We start from the raw sequence: 21,189 nt of genomic DNA, 5'->3' as shown, positions 1-21,189 counted from the left end.
TCTATCTATCTATCTATCTATATCTTGAAAGCCGCTCTGAGTCCCTTTTGGGATGAGAAAGGCGGCATATAAATGTCGTAAATAAATAAATAAATAAATAAATAAATAATAAGACATATACATTTGAATAATATGATTATAATTTTAAGTAGAGTATAAGTATTGTGATAGTACTCACAAAGCCATATGCAATTTAATTTCAGGAGTCTTACAGGCAAGTCATGAAGATGAGGCCTAAAGACCTATGGAAGAGATTAATGATAAAATTTCGTGGGGAAGAAGGCCTCGATTATGGAGGAGTTGCCAGGTAAACAATTACATTTTTTTCATTTTGTGATGATCCAGAAACAACAGGTTTTGCCCATGGGTGCACTATGTAGTGATGGATTTTAAAGCCAGTTCAGCAATTTCTGGTGAATTTGGGGATGTAGGCTCAGTTTCCCATGTTGGCCTTCTAGCAACATTTTTTTTCAGAACAGTCCATAATCTTACTACATTTTTAATAGAAGAATGTATATCTAAAGCAGAAAGCATACAAGATTATGTGACACAAAATAAAATACGCAATAGCTCTCAGATCAATGTTTTTGTCGCAAGAGTTCAAGAAGCCCTCTATGGTCCTAAGCAAGGCTAATGCCAACTCCCAGCTTCAGTATTAAAGTATAGTATGAAAAGTGCTGGTTTTTCTGATGAGCAAAGGCGATAATGTTTGTCACCCCAATCAAGCTTCCTTGCTTTTGTGGAACTTATCAGCAGTCCTCATAGTTGTGAGGTGGGTGAGTGGATTTTCCCAACAACAATGTATTGTATTGTCGAAGGCTTTCATGGCCGGAATCATTAGGTTGTTGTAGGTTTTTTTTTGGCTATATGGCCATGTTCTGGAGGCATTTTCTCCTGACGTTTCGCCTGCATCTGTGGCAAGCATCCTCGGAGGTAGTGAGGTCTGTTGGAACTAGGAAAATGGGTTTATATATCTGTGGAATGACCAGGGTGGGAAAAAGGATTCTTGTCTGCTGGAGCTAGGTGTGAATGTTTCAACTGACCACCTTGATTAGCATTTGATGGCCTGGCAGTGCCTGGGGCAATCTTTTGTTGAAAGGTGATTAGATGTGCATCAAATGCTAATCAAGGTGGTCAGTTGAAACATTCACACCTAGCTCCAGAGACAAGAGTTCTCTGTCCCACCCTGGTCATTCCACAGATATATAAACCCATTTTCCATCTATGGAATCACCAGGGTGGGACAGAGAACTCTTGTCTGTTGGAGCTAGGTGTGAATGTTTCAACTGACCACCTTGATTAGCATTTGATGCAATCTAATCACCTCTCAACAAAAGATTGCCCCAGGCACTGCCAGGCCATCAAATGCTAATCAAGGTGGCCAGTTGAAACATTCACAACTAGCTCCAACAGACAAGAGTTCTTTCTCCCACCCTGGACATTCCACAGATATATAAACCCAATTTTCCTAGTTCCAAGAGACCTCACTACCTCTGAGGATGCTTGCCATAGATGCAGGCGAAACGTCAGGAGAAAATGCCTCCAGAACATGGCCATATAACCCGAAAAAACCTACAACAACCCAACAGTGTATTATTGAGACCTATCCATGGTGTCATGCAAAATATTTTAGACTGCATTGGTCTTGAGAGGGCATTTAAGACAAGTGAGTTAACAAACACTTGATCTAAGTGGAAGAACGGGACAAACTGATTTGTTGACATTCACTTAATACATTTTCTGTCAAGGTGCATAATAAATAAAAGCACATTTCAGATGACGAATGGATCTAACTAATGGGAAGGAAAGTATGGGCTGGAGCAGAGGATGATTCCTCTCTGCCTAAATCCAAAGCACATATATTTCTAACAACTAACAACTAGCAAATGCTTCTGGGCAGCTTTTTATCCATTTCAAAACTAGAATAAAGCTGTTTCAGGTGCTATTGAGATCTAACTTGCTTTCCTTCCATCAGCAATTCCATTTAGCACAAACTGGCCAGCTGGCAATGAGAGTTAGTGACCTGAGCCAGGGGAGTAAATCTCAGAAGCACTATAAAATTCTATGTACTCTTGCTGTTGCTTAAGCCAATATTTATCAACGGGAGCAAATTTATTTAGCACTTTAAAATATAGTCTTTTAAAGTAATAGTCCTTTGAGTTATTGGCATATTTCAACATGCTGTCACATAATTATTTAGGACACAATAGCTGAACTGTATGCAGTCTTAACATCTAAGTTAGAGTACGCTTGCATTGCTCATGCACTGAAATAAGGAACTGCTACAGAATGCTAATTAAGCATTAAATGAGATCTTAAATATGATATACAAAACTGGAGATGCCAATATTATTTTATTATGGGATAAAATTATTGGAGCTTCCTTGGCAATTTTAAAATGTATTCTTGACCTGAAATAAATAAGCATCTGTGATATTGTGTCCATGCTGCATTACTAATATATAATTAAAAGAATCAGTGACTCCATACAACTAAAATGCTGTTTCTGAGTTTAGGAGAGGGATCTGCTGAGGATAGATTGAATACTGTTGTTTTTGTTTGTTTTCATACTGTACTTTTTAAAGAACTAAATAAAGTACTGTATTTCTTCAGTCTTGTACTTCCACTGGTTACTGTTATTGTTTTCTTTAATAGGTTATTTTATTCTGTGCTGTGTATGCCTCCACCAACCCTACCCCCACAATTAGAAATGTTGTATAATCCCTTCCATTGCTAGTTTCTGGGATTTAGCTGTTCTTACAAAAATGTGACGTCTCCTTAGCTTTATTCAAAGAATACTAAATTTTGCATGGAGTGTCGTGTACTTTGTATGTTCTACATAACATTTTCTCATGATTTAGCATGAATTTACAAAAGAGATCAAACAAGTCCCTGAGATGCTTAGTTGAAATAAAATTGAGGCAATGATTGTAAATTTATTTATTTATTTATTTATTTACAGTATTTATAGTCCACCCTTCTCACCCCACAGGGGACTCAGGATGGATTACAATGTACATATACTTGGCAAACATTCAATGCCATAGACACACGACACATATAGACAGACAGTCAGAGGCTATTTAACATTCCAGCTTTTCTAGCCACCAGGGGAGCTGTCGCTTTACCGTCCATCTGCGACACTGACAAAGTACTTCCTCCATGCTTTTGCTGGAGATTTTTTTAATGGTCTCGTAAATTAGTTAACTTAGCCTCTCCACATAAGTGGTACCTAATTTTCCTACTTGACAGATGCAACCTGTATTTTTGTGCAACTCTCATCTGATCTCAGCGTGCTTGTGTTTTCTTCAGAGAATGGCTCTATTTGCTTTCCCATGAAATGCTGAATCCCTATTATGGCCTCTTCCAATATTCGCGTGATGACATCTATACGCTACAGATAAATCCAGATTCTGCTGTTAACCCGGTATAAATAAGCACTTCCTTGAATTTATATGCTCTTTCTACCCAGCAAAATGTCTTTTCAGTATTGATATTAACATTATAAATCCTCATTTTGTGTGATCATATGCTTTATTTTTAGAACAGATAGTGATATTAAATAAATAGTAAAAATGTCTCCTCAAGATCCTAGAATGTCTACAAGGATGCTAAATGGAATTTGTGATTTTGGAATTTGTGTCTCAGATACAATGCATTATTCTTTATGCCCCCATGTCATCACACAGGCATTTGTGATCTTGTCAGTATTAAGAACACTTTCCATTAGGAATGCTTACAGCCAGATTTCCTGATATTGTCAGTGGACATAGACCTGTAAAGATGATTTGGGAAGCTGTCCCATCTGTGCCACTAATGACAAAGTTACTGTTACTAGTTCATTTATCAGCATTGTTAAATGTCCTAACACCTATGGATTAGTAGCTGGATACAAAAGACCCCAGAAACAGCAACATCTAGCCTAGATGTTTTACAAGGAGATTGCTTCCTACCTCCTATTTCTTCAGGTGCTTGCAGTCCTGCTCTCCAAATTAATCTCAAATATCCCCAAATCCTTGACCCATGTCATAGCACAGCACATTAGTAACAGAACAGAAACATAGCCAACGTGGAAGCTGATACAATAAATATAGGATGGATAGATAGACAGGATATATTTAGCATTACAGATGGTAGTTAAACTGGCAAGACCAAGACAACAAAACAAAGCAAAGCTGAAGGCTTACTAAAATGTTACAACCACCAGAATAAAGGTTAGGAAAGCAGCAATATTTATGCAAAGCTGCTTTAGATTTCCTCAGTATTAGCCTGTCTCCTTTGATAATATAAACCAAGCTAACCTTAGATAAGCGGTTTGAAAGATCTTGTATATATGTTTAGCTCTTATTCTTTAAACTAATTGGGATTATGTTTAAATACGCATACTTTAATTTTTTCCTTGATTAATATTATTTTGTGCTGTATACTGTTATTTTTCTAACTTTCTAACTTCCTAAGCAATCTAATGTGTGTTGCAAAATGTGACAATGTTTCATTATCCAGATCTCAGTAATTAGGATTGATATGGCTATTTGTGTTCTTTCCACTCCAGGAACATTTGTCCTACTTCCACTTTGTGGGGCGGATCATGGGGATGGCTGTGTTTCATGGACATTACATTGACGGGGGCTTCACGTTGCCTTTTTATAAGCAGTTGCTGGGAAAGCCAATTACACTGGATGACATGGAATTAGTTGACCCAGATCTTCACAACAGCTTAGTATGGATACTGTATGTACCAAGCCCTTCCAAAGGATGATTATGTTTAGAACGATTGTATTTTTTAAATAAAAAAAAACCAATCTCAAATATATTTGCCTTGTAACAACAATTTCACCAAAACTGTAGAGGATCTAATGCACATGTGTCAAACTCAAAGCCCTCAATGCCTTTCAGATTCTGGACTACAACTTCTGTATTCCTCATTAGGCATAATAATGACTAGAGCTGATGGGAGTTGTGATGCAGTCACATCCGGTAGGCTACATTTGTTCTGTCTACCAAGTAAAGTGGAGCTGAATTTAGATACAAGGCTTGTGGATATGATGCCTGACTTTAAAATGTCATTTAATCTTTCCCCAACCTCAGAACCACAAGTGCTGTTGGATTGCAATTCCCATTATCCCCAGTCCGCCTGGAGGATAACACTGTGTAACAAAATTCGAATAAACATCTCTTTCTGGTTTGAAAGTGTTATTCCCATTTAATTGTGCAGTACTTACTTTGAAAGTAGTTGTTATACTCCAGAAATTTCGTTTTCATGGCTGCCACAAATTATGTTGAATTGTTTGAGACTCAATGAGATATTCATTGAAAAACTATAGCAAAATGTGCTGCAGGATGCCCCGTTAAAACATTTTTTTGCCATTTAATCAACTTTTTCCATGTTTTTATGGTAGAAATGACATTTATAACCCAGGAACAAAAATCATGTTACATTCCTTACTCCCAAAGACTATGCCTCTGTGAAGAAAATAAAGTAGAAACAATATAGCATATTTTATTGCAGTGCCGTTATTACGAAGTGCAACATAGCCAGCTTTTATATCCAGTTTTGTCCCATGTGTGACCAGACATCCCCCATAGAGGATTGTTAGATATCATTTTAGAGCAGGGGTCCTCAAACTTTTTAAACAGAGGGCCAGGTCACAGTCCCTCAAACTGTTGGAGGGCCGGATTATAATTTGAAAAAAAAAAACATGAATGAATTCCTATGCACACTGCACATACCTTATTTGTAGTGCAAAAACAATACAATAATTAAAACGAAGAACAGTTTTAACAAATATAAACTTATTAGTATTTCAGTGGAAAGTGTGGGCTTGCTTTTGGCTGATGTGATAGGATTGTTGATGTTGTTGTTGTGTGCTTTCAAGCCATTTCAGACTTAGGTTGACTCTGAGCGAGGGCCGAGTAAATGACCTTGGAGGGCCGTATCCACCCCCCCCCCCCTGGGCCTTAGTTTGAGGACCCCTGATTTAGAGGATAAGTGCCACAGGGTGACCCTCATAGTGGCAAAATTCCTCGCAGTGTCAACAAGGATGAGAAAGAAACTAACCTCCGATAGGGGTATTACTTGGACCATGTAGATATATCTTGTATAGTGAACTTCTCCTGAGATGGGAGAATTTATTTTTGACTGTTTGTTCACTGATGGGTCTATGCACCATAATAAATATTGTTGTTACTGTGTTACATAACGTAATCAAAGATAATGGGAGTTGTCTTCAGTAGCATTTGGGGACCCAAACTGGTAAAAACTAAAGAGCACTGTGAAAAATATATTGTTGGCCCTGTCTCCATGGATTTTTTGTCCATGGAGCCAACGGCCCTTTGGAGGCAGTTATAAGGCTGATGTGGCCCTCGATGAAAATGAGTTTCACACCTTATATCTGATAGTTTTTAAGCAGGACTTCTTCTGAAGCTATGTGTCAGAGCTGTCCTACACATTTTTTTTTCTTTTCCTCCACACAAGTACTCCTTTGGACATGTTTGGTTAGGTGAGGAGGGAGAAAGATGGACAAATTGATAAGTACGAGCAGAACTAACCAAAGTAATTACCGTATTTTGTAAGTTCTGAGATGCAAACTAATTTCATTATCACCAACAGAAAGGCACTCTCAATTCTAAAACAAACCAAACTTTCCTCAGTTTGACATTTATATTCAGCATCAGGAAATTTAACATTGCCATAGGCAACTCTTTTATAGTCATTCTCATTTATTCTTAAATTCACTCACCTCATTCCAAAGCAGTGAATCTAATAATAATAATAATAATAATAATAATAATAATAATACTTTATTTATACTCCGCTACCATCTCCCAAGGGACTCAGTGTGGCTTACATGAGGCCGAGCCCACAATACATCAATAATAAAGCAATAACAATAAATAATACAAAACAATAAAATAAAACTCATAACAAAAAATCAAATCATGAGATCTCCAATATGACTATAGCTTTTTAAGAATATTATTTCTAGGAATGTACGATCAAATTGTCCCTTCTCCTCTCACACACATATGCACCACAAACTTAATTACTATTCCAAAACATGTTTACATGTCACCTTTAGTATTGATAATTCTACTTTGACTCTGGGAAAGATTATGATGCTATTTTTGACGTTATTTCTGTTATATGACATTATTTCCGTTGTACTTAAAAGTCCTTTAAGAGCAGAGTCAGTAGGAGAATTGCATGACTTTCTCATTCTGCACAGACTCTTCGTTTACCTCTGTTTTCTTTACTACTTTAGTGAGAACGATATTACAGGAGTCTTGGACCATACGTTTTGTGTAGAACATAATGCTTATGGTGAAATTATACAACATGAACTTAAACCCAATGGCAAAAGCATTCCAGTCACAGAGGAGAATAAAAAGGAATACGTCAGGTATGTATATGTGTCTGTGTTTTCTGGTAGCAAAATAATAATTTTAAAAAAGCAGTGGTGCAAACCTTAGGTGCTAGGTATGAAGGAAAAAAACCCTTTGCAAACAGATTGTGATTTTTGTTGCAGGCTTTATGTAAACTGGCGATTTTTACGAGGGATTGAAGCTCAATTTCTGGCTCTGCAGAAGGGATTTAATGAAGTAATCCCACAACATCTACTGAAGACGTTTGATGAGAAAGAGCTAGAGGTCAGTGTGCGAATGTTATGCTTGTTAAGTGTAACAAGAGAGTATTCCTAAATTTGGGAACATGCAAAGTTAAGCCCTGAACTTCTACAGAGGATTTGCAGAGGCAATAATTACGAGTAACAACTGTATTGAACATTCTTAATCAATGAAGGCTTAAGTGGGCCATACATTTTATCTGTTACTAGCCGTCCCCTGCTACGCGTTGCTGTCGCCCAGTCTGTGTATGTGTGTTTTGTGTGTGTATATATGTGTGTATATATGTGTGTGTATGTGTGTATATATTTGTGTATTTGTGTTTATATGTGTACATGCATATTGTGTATATGTGTGTGCATGTGTATATGTATATATGTATGTGTGAATGTATATCTGCATATGTGTATATGTATATATGTGTGTATGTATATGTATGTGTGTATATGTGTATATTTGTGAGTGTTTGTGCATATATATATGTGTGTGTGTAAATGTGTGCATGTGCATATGTATATGAGTGTATGCATATATGTATATATGATGTATTTTTGGGGTTTTTAAGTCTGTTCCGCTGTGTGTGTGAGTGCTTGTGTTTATGGGTGATGGACACCCGTTGGACAGTTAGGTGTATTGTGTACAAATTTCGTGTCAATTCATCCAGTAGTTTTTGAGTTCTGTTAATCCCACAAACAAACATTACATTTTTATTTATATAGATTAGCTGAACTTGTTAATAATATTTCAGTCTTGGGAAACATGAAACATGGGTCGGGGGGCTATGAGATTTAAAGGCCATTTTAAGCATTTCTTGTACTTTAATGCTGTTTTTAACAAACTGTTACTATTTATATATTTATTTTACTTTCGTGTTGCACTTTTAAAAACTTGTCAAGTGTGGGTTGTTAGCCACCTTGAATCTCCATGGAGAGAAAGGTGGCGTATGAATAGTTAATAATAACAACAACAACAATTCGGATAGTTGTTTATGATCAAATCAATTAAGCCACTTGAGTTCCTTTTGCAGTTATGTCAAGAAATTAATTTGTAAAACAGGTTCTTTGGGGGTTTATTCAATTTTTGTAAAAATTGGATTGGGGGGATTGCAGGAGAGAGGGGATATTTGTTGTTCTGGAGAGGATTGGGTTTGGATATGAGGGGCATGTCTCTACCGCAGATAAGATCACACACAGAGAGAAATTGGAGACACTCATACCCAATTCCATTGGAGAAAGGAGGGGAATCGGTTACGAGATGTGGCACAAGACGTGGATACTTTCGGCACTTACCTGCACATACATGTTTCACCACCAGCTTTGAGACACTCGGTCTCTTGTCAGCTGCCCTGAGCTGCTGATGCCAACGTCCACCGCCTTATTTATAGACAGGGCATCCCAAATGGCCCAAGAAGCCAAGGAGGGTGACCTTTCCAATGTGATACTAATCATTGCCCTGATGGCAAATCAGGCAGATGGAGCAAGGTTTCATAGAATCATAAAATAATAATAGAGTTGGAAGAGACCACGTGGGAGATCTAGTCCAACCCCCTAAAATGCAGGAAAAGCACCATCAAAGTTTTATGTGAGCTAGTTGGCACTCCACCTATGAGAAGCTTCATTGATGTGACCCAGATAGATGCATTCATACATGACACACACATTTTGAGGAGCAGACAATAGAGGTGAATCATGAGCTAGTCCTCACACCAGAAAAGGGACAGAAACAGGCCTCAGAACTATGTGCAAGTTGAGAAAGGACTGCTTGGTGAGAGAGCTGTATAGCTCAGGAGCTTCTTCGTTACTTTGCCTGTTGTCGTGTTGTGTCTTCAACTTGCTTCTAACATGCGAGATTTATTCAGGCTGATTGTTGACAAGCTGGAATGTGTCCAGAGGAGGACGACTAAAATGATCAAGAGTCTAGAGAACAAGCCCTATGAGGAGCGGCTTAAAGAGCTGGGCATGTTTAGTCTGAAGAAGAGAAGGCTGAGAAGGAGATATGATAGGCATATATAAATACGTGAGAGGAAGTCACAGGGAGGAGGGAGCAAGCTTGTATTCTGCTGCCCTGGAGACTAGGACACGGAGCAATGTCTTCAAACTACAAGAAAGGAGATTCCATCTGAACATTAGGAAGAACTTCCTGACTGTGAGACCCGTTCAGCAGTGGAACTCTCTGCACTGGAGTGTGGTGGAGGCTCCTCCTTTGGAGGCTTTTAAACAGAGGCTGGATGGCTATCTGTCGGGGGTGCTTTGAATGCAATTTTCCAGCTTCTTGGCAGGAGGTTGGATTGGATGGCCCACAAGGTCTCTTCTAACTCTATGATTGTATGATTTGCCTTTTATGTTCTTCCTCTGAGGGAGTGTGACTTCCCTAAGTGGCTTTCAATATGAAATGTATATGTATTAAACAATATATTTTATATTGTATGAACCTCTTATAAGGGGTTATGAACCTCTTATAAGGGGTTGGTTTACCCCCTGGTTTTGCCAGTAAAACCAAATTCCCATGTTGTGAAAGGATGTATGTCTAACTTGAAAAGTTTGAACATCTCTAGCTTAGGTTAACAGTCAAATTTTACTGGCCCTCATTTCTTACGTGCAACTAAAAACAAAAAATCAGAGCAGCCGTTCTTTTTCATTCAGAGGCTGTAGTTTCCTGTTTTCAGCATCAATTGCATGTAGTCATTGCCACTGTCCTTTGTATTATTGTGAACAGCTCATCATTTGTGGCCTTGGGAAGATAGATGTAAATGACTGGAAGGCCAACACGAGGCTAAAGCACTGCACGCCGGATAGCAATATTGTGAAGTGGTTCTGGAAAGCCGTGGAGCTCTTTGACGAAGAGAGGAGAGCCCGACTGCTGCAATTTGTGACTGGGTCATCCAGAGTGCCTCTGCAGGGCTTCAAGGCATTGCAAGGTAACAAAGACACAAATCCCATGGCACTGTCATGGTTCAAGTGTTTCCTGAAGTAATCCAGCACTTTGTAACATTTCTAGCAGAAACAATGTCGTTTTGCAAAGTATGACTTGTAATATGTCATGGATCTGTGCATTTTTGTCCAAAATCTACATGGTTCTTCTTCTTCTTCTTTTTTTTTTTTTTGGGTAAAGAGTTCAACTTACCTGGTTAGTTGATGGTTCCACCTAATATGATGTTCTTGTCAATTATCAAAGGAGTAAAGATTTTTTAACTTTGGAAGAAAGATCTGGTTAAATTCATTTGGAAAGGCACAAAAGCTAGATTTTTATAGGTTTTTTTGGGCTGTATGGCCATGTTCTAGATGTATTCTCTCCTGACGTTTCACCTGCATCTATGGCAGGCATCCTCAGAGGTAGGAATCTTATAGATGCGAAAGGTAGAGGGGCCCTAGTGCAGGAGTCCTCAAACTCTGGCCCGAGGGCCAAATACGGCCCTCCAAGGTCATTTACCCGGCCCTTGCTCAGCTTCAGCCTAAGTAAGAAACAACTTGAAAGCACACAACAACAACAACAATCCTATCTCATCAGCCAAAAGCAGGCCCACACTTCCCATTGAAATATTAATGAGTTTATATTTGTTAAAATGGTTCTTCATTTTAATTATTGTATTGTTTTGAAGTGTCTTTTGTATTACAAATAAGATACGTGCAGTGTGCATAGAAATTCATTCATTTTTTTTTCATATTATAATCCGGCCCTCCAACAAATTGAGGGACTGTGATCTGGCCCTCTGTTTAAAAAGTTTGAGGACGCCTGTCCTAGTGCTTCCAGATCTTGGGTATTATTATGAAACATCAAGTTTCAGTTGGCTTAAGGCAGGAGTCCTCAAACGTTTTAAACAGAGGGCCAGGTCACAGTCCCTCAAAATGTTGGAGGGCCTGATTATAATTTGGAAAAAAAAATGAATGAATTCCTGTTCACACTGCACATATCTTATTTGTAGTGCAAAAAAACACACTTAAAAATAATACAATAATTTAAATGAAGAACAATTTTAACAAATATAAACTTACTAGTAGTTCAATGGGAAGTGTGGGCCTGCTTTTGGCTCATGAGATAGGATTGTTGTTGTTGTTGTTGTTGTGTGCCTCCAAGTTGTTTCAGATTTAGGTTGACCCTGAGCGAGGGCCAGGTAAATCACCTTGGAGGGCCGCATCTGGCCCTCGGGCCTTAGTTTGAGGACCCCTGGCTTAAGGAATGGATCAAACTGAACAGCAAGTTACTTAATTCAGAGGGCCATAATATACGATTTGGGTGGCATGCCTATCTGTGGTATGAAAAGGACAAAGCGTAATAGGAATTTAATAGACATATAATAAGAGCTAATCCTTAGCAACATGGAAAAGGTATAAGAAGGGGATTGAATCAAAACTTCTGATATGGCTGATCCATTGGAAGCAGTATTGAGACCAATGAAGTATACCTATAGGGAGTACCATACCAAGAAAAAGAACAATGGAATGTATTGTCAAGGCCGAAATCACTGGGTTGTTATAGGTTTTTTTGGGCTGTATGGCCATGTTCTAGATGTATTCTCTCCTGACGTTTCACCTGCATCTATGGCAGGCATCCTCAGAGGTAGTGAGCCTGAAAAACCTACAACAGCCCAGAACAATGGAAACTTAAAAGGAGAGAGGGGTTAGGATAAATGATTGGTTTTGCTTCTAACAATTACATGATAGATTTACAAAAGATGTGAGGGTAGGGTTTTCAACTAGAAAATCGGAATTAGACCTAATCCTTACCTTTTCTTTCTTACCCCGATTTTATGTTAAATTAAAACAGAAATGCTTTTACCGTATATACTCGAGTATAAGCCGACCCAACTATAAGCTGAGGCAAAGTATGGCCTTTTCCGTTGATGGGAGTCATGATTGAGAATCCATTGGATGCATTAGTTTTGGTCCGTTACACATCTGCATGATTTTGAATTTTTAAAGTATTTTCAATTTTACTATGTGAACTTTTAACTTGCTAAACTCAAAGTTTTGTGGAGAAACAGCAGGGTATAAATCATCATCGTCATCATCATCCCAGTGGTGATCGGCACATTGTGTGTGGTGCTTAAAGACCTTGGCCAGTACTTGAAAACAATCAGTTCTGTCAAAATTACCATCTGTCCTATGTGGATCTGCACGCATTATTAGCCGATACATCACATAGTCCTATGTGTGATCCAGTGCAAAAGCTAGTACAGTTATCTTGTTTGCTGGGTACTAATCTTGTTGTGTATATAATAATAATAATAATAATAATAATAATAATAATAATTCAATATGTTTTAGCCTTTTAAATTCATCATTTTATTTGTTTATATCTTTTGAAATAATCACATCCATTTTATTGTGTGCTGTCCAGAGATCTTGAGAATTTTTGCTTCTTGGTTTAAACTATTTATATTCTGCGCTCATAAGAATGACGAAATCTCAGGCTGTGTCATATTGAACTGTATTTACTGTCTTTGTATTTTAGGTGCCGCTGGCCCAAGATTATTTACAATTCATCAGATTGATGCTAGCACAAATAACTTGCCAAAAGCCCATACTTGGTAAGTCACACACAGTGCCACATTGATCCTTTCCTATCAGGCAATTATGGAATTTGCAGTGAATTAAATCTATCCTTCATTAGCCTTCCAATAAAAATAATAGCAAAGTGATTGCACATTGTCAAAATTGTTATAGAAATGATTTTTTAAATTTCAGCCACCATCAGGACCTTACATCAGGGGTCCTCAAACTAAGGCCCGAGGGCCGGATACGGCCCTCCAAGCTCATTTACCCGGCCCTCGAACAGGGTCAACCTAAGTCTGAAATGACTTGAAAGCACACAATAACAACAACAATCCTATCTCATCAGCCAAAAGCAGGCCCACATTTCCCACTGAAATACTAATGAGTTTATATTTGCTCAAATTGTTCTTCATTTTAATTATTGTATTGTTTTTAAGATTTTTTTTGCACAACAAATAAGATATGTACAGTGTGCATAGGAATTCATTCATGCTTTTTTCAAATCCGGCCCTCCAACAGTTCGAGGGACTGTGGCCTGGCCCTCTGTTTAAAAAGTTTGAGGACCCCTGCCTTATATATTGGTTTGCAAATTGCATACAAACTTGCGGGATTTTTTTACCCAGCCAATCAATACAAATCCTGAACCTGTTTACCATTTTAATATTTAAGATCTGCAGGGAGAATTGGACAACATGGTTGCGAATTGTCTCAGATATATTTCCCACCATGTTTACTAATCAGGTGGCGGATTTCAACCCTTAAGGGCTTAAAATGAATCAAGGTTTAAGACCATCATTTCCAAACTGGAACAAAGTTTCCTATCTGCATTTCATAGTGTAATAATTAACATGTTCACCTTTGGGTAGCCTGTTTTTAGGCGATTTCTTAAATCAGCTTCTTTAAAACAACATCTCACCCAAACTGTATTTGTAAACGCTTTGTGGAAGCCAGTCCCTTTCTTTGACTGTTGAACATTTTAGATTTGTTGGTTTATTATTTTGATTTGTACTCCACCTTTCTCATACAAGTGGGACTCAAGTCTCCTTAGAGCAAATGCAAATAACACATTTTTTGTGACTATGGCCCTGTTACAAACAGAAAATAATACTTTTAAATCAGGAACAGATTTTTTTTTCAAATTTTATGACATAGTGTTGTCTGTCTTATTCAGGGACAGCGATCTAATTCCATTTTTGTGTTATATTGTGTTTCTGTATTGATGGGCGTAGCCTCATGTAAGCCTCCCCGAGTCCTCGTTGGGGAGATGGTGGCGGGATATAAATAAAGATGATTATTATTATTATTATTATTATTATTATTATTACTATTATTATTTTCCTGCCATGGCTAAGTGCTACGGAATCCTGGGAGTTGTAGTTTTACAAGACCTTTAGCCTTCCCTGCCAAAAAAAGGGCTGGTGCCTCACCAAACAGCAGGGGGAAGTCCTTCTGAGTTACTGTATTGTTATAAGTGTTTTATTTAACTTACTATATAGAGTGTAATCAAGTCTTATCAAGCCTTGTTGTTAATTTGGCATTGCGATATGACCTAAGGCAGTGGTTCTCAACCTGTGGGTCCCCAGGTGTTTTGGCATACAACTCCCAGAAATTATTTTTATTAATTATTATTATTATTATTTTATTATTATTAAACTTTATTTGTACCCTGCTAGCATCTCCCGAAGGACTCGATGCGGCTTACAAAGACCAAGGCCTCAGCATAACACAACAAGCAATAACAATGCAAGCAAATTAAAAAACATAAGCAATAACACAACAAAACATTACACTATTACACAGTAAAAAACAGGGCCGGGCCAATGATGGGTACAGGTTAAAAGTGCTGGGTGTGTGAGGTGGTATGTTGGAGTTCTGGGCAAGTGTAATGTGCAGAGAGTATTAAACTCTAATAAAGTGCTTCTGGGACAGAGTGCTGGAGGTTATCCTATTCTGGGAAGGCACATCGGAATAACCAAATCTTCAAGTTCTTCCTAAAGACTGCCAACGTGGGTGCTAGTCTAATGTCTTTGGGGAGGGTGTTCCAAAGTCGGGGGGCAACCACAGAGAAGGCCCTGTCCCTCGTCCCCACCAAACGCGCCTGCGACGCAGGTGGGATCGCGAGCAGGGCCTCTCCGGATGAATGCAGTGAGCGCGTGGGTTCGTAGATGGAGATGCGGTCACGCAGGTAGGCAGGTCCCAAACCGTTTACAGCTTTGTAGGTAAGCACCTGCACCTTGAATGGGCTCGGTAGGTAAATGGCAGCCAATGGAGCTCCTTAAACAGGAGGGTTGACCTCTCTCTGTAAGGAGCGCCAGTTAACATCCTGGCTGCCGCCCGTTGAACCAGTTGTAATTTCCGAGCCGTTTTCAAGGGCAGCCCCACGTAGAGCGCATTACAGTAGTCCAATCTGGAGGTGACCAAGGCATGGACCACCCTGGCCATCCCAGCCATTTTACTAGCTGTTAGGATTTCTGGGAATTGAAGGCCAAAACATCTGGGGAACCACTGATCTAGAATATCTTTCAGGGTTCTACTGAAAAGTTTTGTGGGTAGACCACTTCACTGATCTCTTTTATTATACAACCATTTTTGTAGAGCTGTATGTAGTATTATATCTTACTGATTTTGTTGCCATGAAAGTAGTGTGTGTTAGTGTTACAGGCTGAAAACCCATTTAAGCTTTTTCCTCCTTGATTTGCAGCTTCAATCGAATAGACATTCCTCCTTATGAAAGCTATGAGAAGCTCTATGAAAAGCTGCTAACCGCCATTGAAGAAACTTGTGGGTTTGCTGTGGAGTGAACATTTGCAAACTTACTTGGGATTGTATTTATACTCCGCCAGGCAGAAAATCCTCCCTACAGCCATGACACAGTCGATGCTTGAAATATAGGAAACTTTCTCCTCCCCGTCTCCCTTTTTTCTACTTTAGGACAGTATGAGGGAAAAGGACAATTTTTGGGATTTGTCGTTCAACAAAATGTCCTGTGGCTCCTGCCAAGGAATCATTCAGCTGCTATTTAAAAAACTCGTATCTTGAACGGAACAGAATGCTGACTTCTTCTTCATTTCAACAGTTAAGCAGTATTCTTCTCTTTGAAAGACGACTACTATTTTTGTAAAAAAAGGAAAGAAAAAAAGAAGCGATCTGATCCATTTGCCTACCTGATTACTATTCTTCCAGGTCCAAGATACAGACGGTACAAGTCTCATTCCAGCCTATTTACACAAGTATGTGATGCTGAACAGCGCCTATAACCTGCTATTTTTTTAAATAAAATATTTTGATTACTCTAATTTTTTGCATAAATTGGCTAAACAAATCAGACACCTTTTAAATCAAGGCCACTTAACATATAAACTGTGTTTTCTTATAGTGGGTAATTTTATTCTATGTTACGATGATTTCATCTTCCGTGTTCCTTCACTTAAGAATTTTTTTATATCTCTCAAGCTTGGATGACAGGTTTTGGATCCTGTTCTTTTCTGGTCATATTTCTTCAGCAGAGTCCTGATCTACGTTCACTTGCACTGCATTTGGTACATGACTTTGTGGTAAATGTGGAAAGCCCTTTTTTAAAAAAAGAAAGAAAGAAAAGAATTATAGGCATTTAGCATTTTTAAAAGAACTTTTTTTTTGTAAAAAGAAAGTGAATACTTGAGGTTTTTTAAATTTTTGCTTTCCATTTTAAATGGAACTGCTGCGTTTTTTAAAACTCCTAAATGTATGTCGATGATATCAGCAGCCTTCTGCCCGGCCATTGATTCATCTTTCAAAAACTCTCTGTGGATGTCATACCAACCAAAAGTCCTTTTGTTCACCTGCAGTCCTTCTGTACTGCATTGTGCTGAAGTATCATACCAGGTTATAAAAGGTCTGTTTTTCTAACTTTCTCATCATGTCTGGGGTTTGTGTTGGCTACAGTTAAGGGGGAAATGGTGATGCAATGAACTCAGAGAAATGCAGAAGCTTTGCTTTTCTGTGATATGCAAATATAACGTGATGTGCTCTAGTTGGGACACAGAGTGGACGTGGTTATTTTAATGGAAGCTCTAGTTTGCAAAATACTTAAAAAAATATACAGGGCATATTCATTATCTACTCTTAATGACAGTTATGTGAGGAATTTTCTCTCAAGTCCCCATGTAATAAACGTTGGGCTTGTGCCTTAGGAATGCTTCACATATTAAGCTCTTAGTAATTACATGTGCATATGTGTGTGGATGCCACAGCCAGCGTCGCTTCTCTTGCACATTTCGCTGCTGTGCTGGTGTACACTCAGGTTAACGTGGATATTTTGCCATAGTTTTATGAAGCCCACATCCCTGTATGGAGAAAGCAGTTGGAGGGGAAGTGTCTAACCTAAGGGCTAATATCTGGGCTCATCTTACCTTGAGCAAATATGCTGAAACCAATAGAACTTAAATGAGTTGTAACTAATATGCCCCCTTTATTCAGTAGTTCTTCTAACCGGTAGGACTGATGTTAGATTTGGTCTGATTGCTTGGTGAGCAATGTTGAAAACTTCATAAACACTAGGTTCTTGTGGGTTTTTTCAGGCTATAGGGCCATGTTCTAGAGGCATTTCTCCTGACGTTTCGCCTGCATCTATGGCAAGCATCCTCAGAGGTAGTGAGGTCTGTTGGAATTAGGACAATGGGTTATATATCTGTGGAATGGCTGGGGTGGGGCAAAGAGCTCTTCTCTGCTGGAGCTAAGTGTGAATGTTTCAACTGACGACCTTCATTAGCATTTGAAGGCCTGGCTGATAAACACTTGATAGCATTCTCTTCCTCACATTTCCACTGAGAAACAGGAAAGCTTTGTCAGGCAGGCCGTAGTCACACAATGTAAATAGACCTCTAAAATCACCATGGATTCTGTAATCTCAGTATTGAGATAGGTTGGGAAGCTAGTAGCACAGCCTCACTGTTCTTGGACACTTTATCCGGACTGAGACTTTATCCTCAAGAACTGTCAAAAATGTAGATAGAAGAGAGAAAACAAGCAGGGCAAACAGTGTCTGATAGAGAGCTTCTTGCTTCTTCAACTAGGACCCAGCTGCAAATTCTGGAGGCCTGAAAGTTGTTTGGCCCCAAATCATTTCATTGAATCTGTGGCAGAATCTGGAGAAAGTGGTCCATGGCAATATTAGCTGTGAAGTGAATCCTTTGAGACTCTTGCCCCTCTGTAGAAAGGGATGTTTCTATCCCAGTATATATCCTTCCAACTACACGCATCAAACAACTGTAGCAAACCCAGTGGTGGGAGTAGGTGATCTATTTATATTGTGGAACGGTAGGAGTTAGATCTATCTCTTCTGTCCGTTTCAGACCAAACTAAGGGTAGGGAATGTGGAGGTTACACTTTCCCAGCCCTAAATTTTTTTGAAGAGGAATTCTTTTGATTAACTTAAAAGCTCACAATACCCCTAGCTACTTTCAGTATGTTGGAATGTGCTCTCTTTGTTGTACAGGCTAAGTGGGATCAAAATATTGGGCAAAATACTTAAGAAGCAAAAGTTGTTTTGGAATTTTAAAAAAACAGGTGTAAGAATGTATGACCCCCAATTTTGGGTAGTTGCCCTCTGCTGAAAACACATTCATGATCATCTAGATCAGTGGTTCTCAACCTGGGGTCCCCAGATGTTTTTGGCCTACAACTCCCAGAAATCCCAGCCAGTTTACCAGCTGTTAGGATTTCTGGGAGTTGAAGGCCAGAAACATCTGGGGACCCACAGATTGAGAACCACTGATCTGGATTTCTGGCTGTATTGGAGCGAAACATAGCCATGAGGGATCCTGCTGAGTTGCTAGGCTGCCTGATGTTTGTCCATTCTTTCAAAGTAGCTCTGTGGTTATCTGCTTCAATTGTTCCTTCAGGCACCCCGAATAGCACTGCCTCAGTTCTTCATTCCTCTTTTTTCAAATGAACCAGTGCAGTGCCAGTTTTCTTCCCCGTCATTAACTTTCAGTGCAGGACAAGTGTGGGCAATTTGTAGCTTTCCAAATGTTGGAATGGCACTTTCATCATCATTGACCATTGGTAACCCTTGCTAGGACTGTAAGCCAACAAAATCAGGAAAGCCACAACTTGTACACTCCTGTGCAATGCCTAGTGTAGATTATTCAAAATTATTTCACAAATTTGTCCTTCCACACCTACCCAGCTAATAGGCCTGGGCAATGCATGGTTCTAAATGGTTCTAAAGTAAAGTTCTGGTGGTGAAAATTTCAGAACTCTGACAAAACTCTCAAAATGTTGTTATAAATGGCAGTTCCTAATTGGTTCTGTCATAAATATTGCCAATAATGAAATAATTAAATTTTGAAAGTTTTGTTAGAATTCTGAAATTTTCACCACCAGAACTTTAGTTTTCTAAGTACTTTAGAACCATTTAGAACCATGGATTACCCAGGCCTACCAACTAAGGTGTGGAATTTCTCAAGAAAACAGGATTTGTACAAAATCAGGCTTGCTATGTACATTTTCTTCTTTCAGCAGAATTCTTACTTTATTCAAGATAACCTTACCCTTCCCATCCTTTAAGGGTGTTGCCCCAGATTACAGTCTTCGTGGGTGGCTTAGGCTCTTTTGTTCATACTATTTCAATAATGGGAGACAGCCTAGTAACTCCAAAAGGATAAATGAGAACTCAAATACGGTGTTGACAGGCTTCTACAAAGGGCTCATTTTAATTGGCTTGAGGAAGGCAAACTGACTCTAGTTCAATATCAATATTAGAGGTTCGGCATCACCTCATTGTGAACTTGGTTTAATTTGTGTCCAGACAGTCTTCTGTCTTTATAGGGCTAGCTTTATAAATCAAATCCTAAGCATTTCTGCACATTGCTTTGACTTACACTGAGCAGAGCACTGCAAATGAAATATCTGGTTTTCTGAGTGCCTTTGTATCTGCATTACCATTAAGAGCTTTACAGCATACAATCTATTAGAAATGTCTCTGGACCCATCAACTGTAGTGCGTTGAAACTTTGGCTTTTCACCTTAGATTTAAATGTGAATATTTATTTCCAACATGTCCTTTTCCTTACATGGTTTTGTCATTCATTCTGAGTTTTGCATTCAGTGGTTAAGTGACATCGCCTCACATTCCCATACTTTCTTTCCATTAATGAATGTGTCCATGTGGATAGTGACTATTTTGGTAGGGCTCCGTTATGCAGTACCGAACTGCTTCAAATTTATTTTTTAGGTGTAAAGTTTTGTAATGGTGCTTTGTACAGTATGTATTCTATTTTTTTGCACATAGGTTCAGTTTCCCTAAACTGATTTTATTTTTACCAAATTTCTATGTTGTACTAAAGTCCAGAGCACACAGTGATTTTTTTGGTCGTCGTTTTTCTACAACACTACATCTGTTAAACCTTTGGTGCATTTAAACTGGCTGCAGTAATGGAAGCAAGAGCTTTGCTCCTATAATCGTACATTTTAATGTAGCATGAGCCCGTTGCTTCAGACTTTAAACTGCACCACAATTAACAGGTGCAATTTGTACTTTATACACTCTATTTGTAGATTTCCGACTCTGCTAAATTTTAAGAGCTTTGTCTATAGCTAAAATCGGTCCCGTCTTGGTATGATTTCCCCACCTTCCACAGACTGACAGGTGTTTTTTTAAGTTGCATTTCTATTGTATTTATTGCAGAGTGTTTTTAGTATTGATATCTCTTGTATTTTCACCAAGCTGTTACATGAGCTTTAACAATACATCTGTATAAAATGTTTTTTTTAAAACTATGTACCCATGCAGAAGTCAAGCAATAAAATTTGTATGCTGTTTGCACTGTCACAGCATTGACCATTTTAAAGAAATGTTTGTTTTGCATCTTCTTGATGTTTAAGGAAAATGAATATTGGCATTCATATTAATTAGTCTTCAGAGGAGAGAACACATGAAAGGGTTTTCAAAAAAAAAGCAAAGCCAGTCTTCAGGGCACTTTTCTAACTTCTATTACTTCTTGTTGACTTTTGTGGGTGGATGGCTCTGAAATTATATGTATATCCCGCTTTTTCTCTCCCCAGAGGAGACTCAAAATGGCTACATTCCACCTTT

General features: G+C 38.6%; 1 protein-coding gene across 3 annotated transcripts in view; it reads left to right on the top strand.

The window, feature by feature from the left end:
- SMURF2 (SMAD specific E3 ubiquitin protein ligase 2) overlaps positions 1-20,948 on the top strand; it is a 93,273-nt gene extending 72,325 nt beyond the window's left edge. For all 3 annotated transcript variants that reach the window (XM_067464213.1, XM_060763101.2, XM_067464214.1), the window contains 8 exons: positions 204-307; positions 3,313-3,427; positions 4,553-4,731; positions 7,263-7,400; positions 7,527-7,647; positions 10,336-10,537; positions 13,072-13,147; positions 15,814-20,948. In XM_067464213.1, coding sequence (XP_067320314.1) covers positions 204-307; positions 3,313-3,427; positions 4,553-4,731; positions 7,263-7,400; positions 7,527-7,647; positions 10,336-10,537; positions 13,072-13,147; positions 15,814-15,913 — 1,035 coding nt within the window. In that variant the 3' untranslated portion in view covers positions 15,914-20,948. The remainder of the gene's footprint in view (positions 1-203; positions 308-3,312; positions 3,428-4,552; positions 4,732-7,262; positions 7,401-7,526; positions 7,648-10,335; positions 10,538-13,071; positions 13,148-15,813) is intronic.
- The last annotated feature ends 241 nt before the right edge of the window (positions 20,949-21,189 follow it).

This window comes from Anolis sagrei, chromosome 2 (assembly GCF_037176765.1).
Source record: "Anolis sagrei isolate rAnoSag1 chromosome 2, rAnoSag1.mat, whole genome shotgun sequence".
In the NCBI taxonomy this organism is placed as follows: domain Eukaryota; kingdom Metazoa; phylum Chordata; class Lepidosauria; order Squamata; family Dactyloidae; genus Anolis; species Anolis sagrei.
This window is presented reverse-complemented; position numbering and strand designations above follow the sequence as displayed.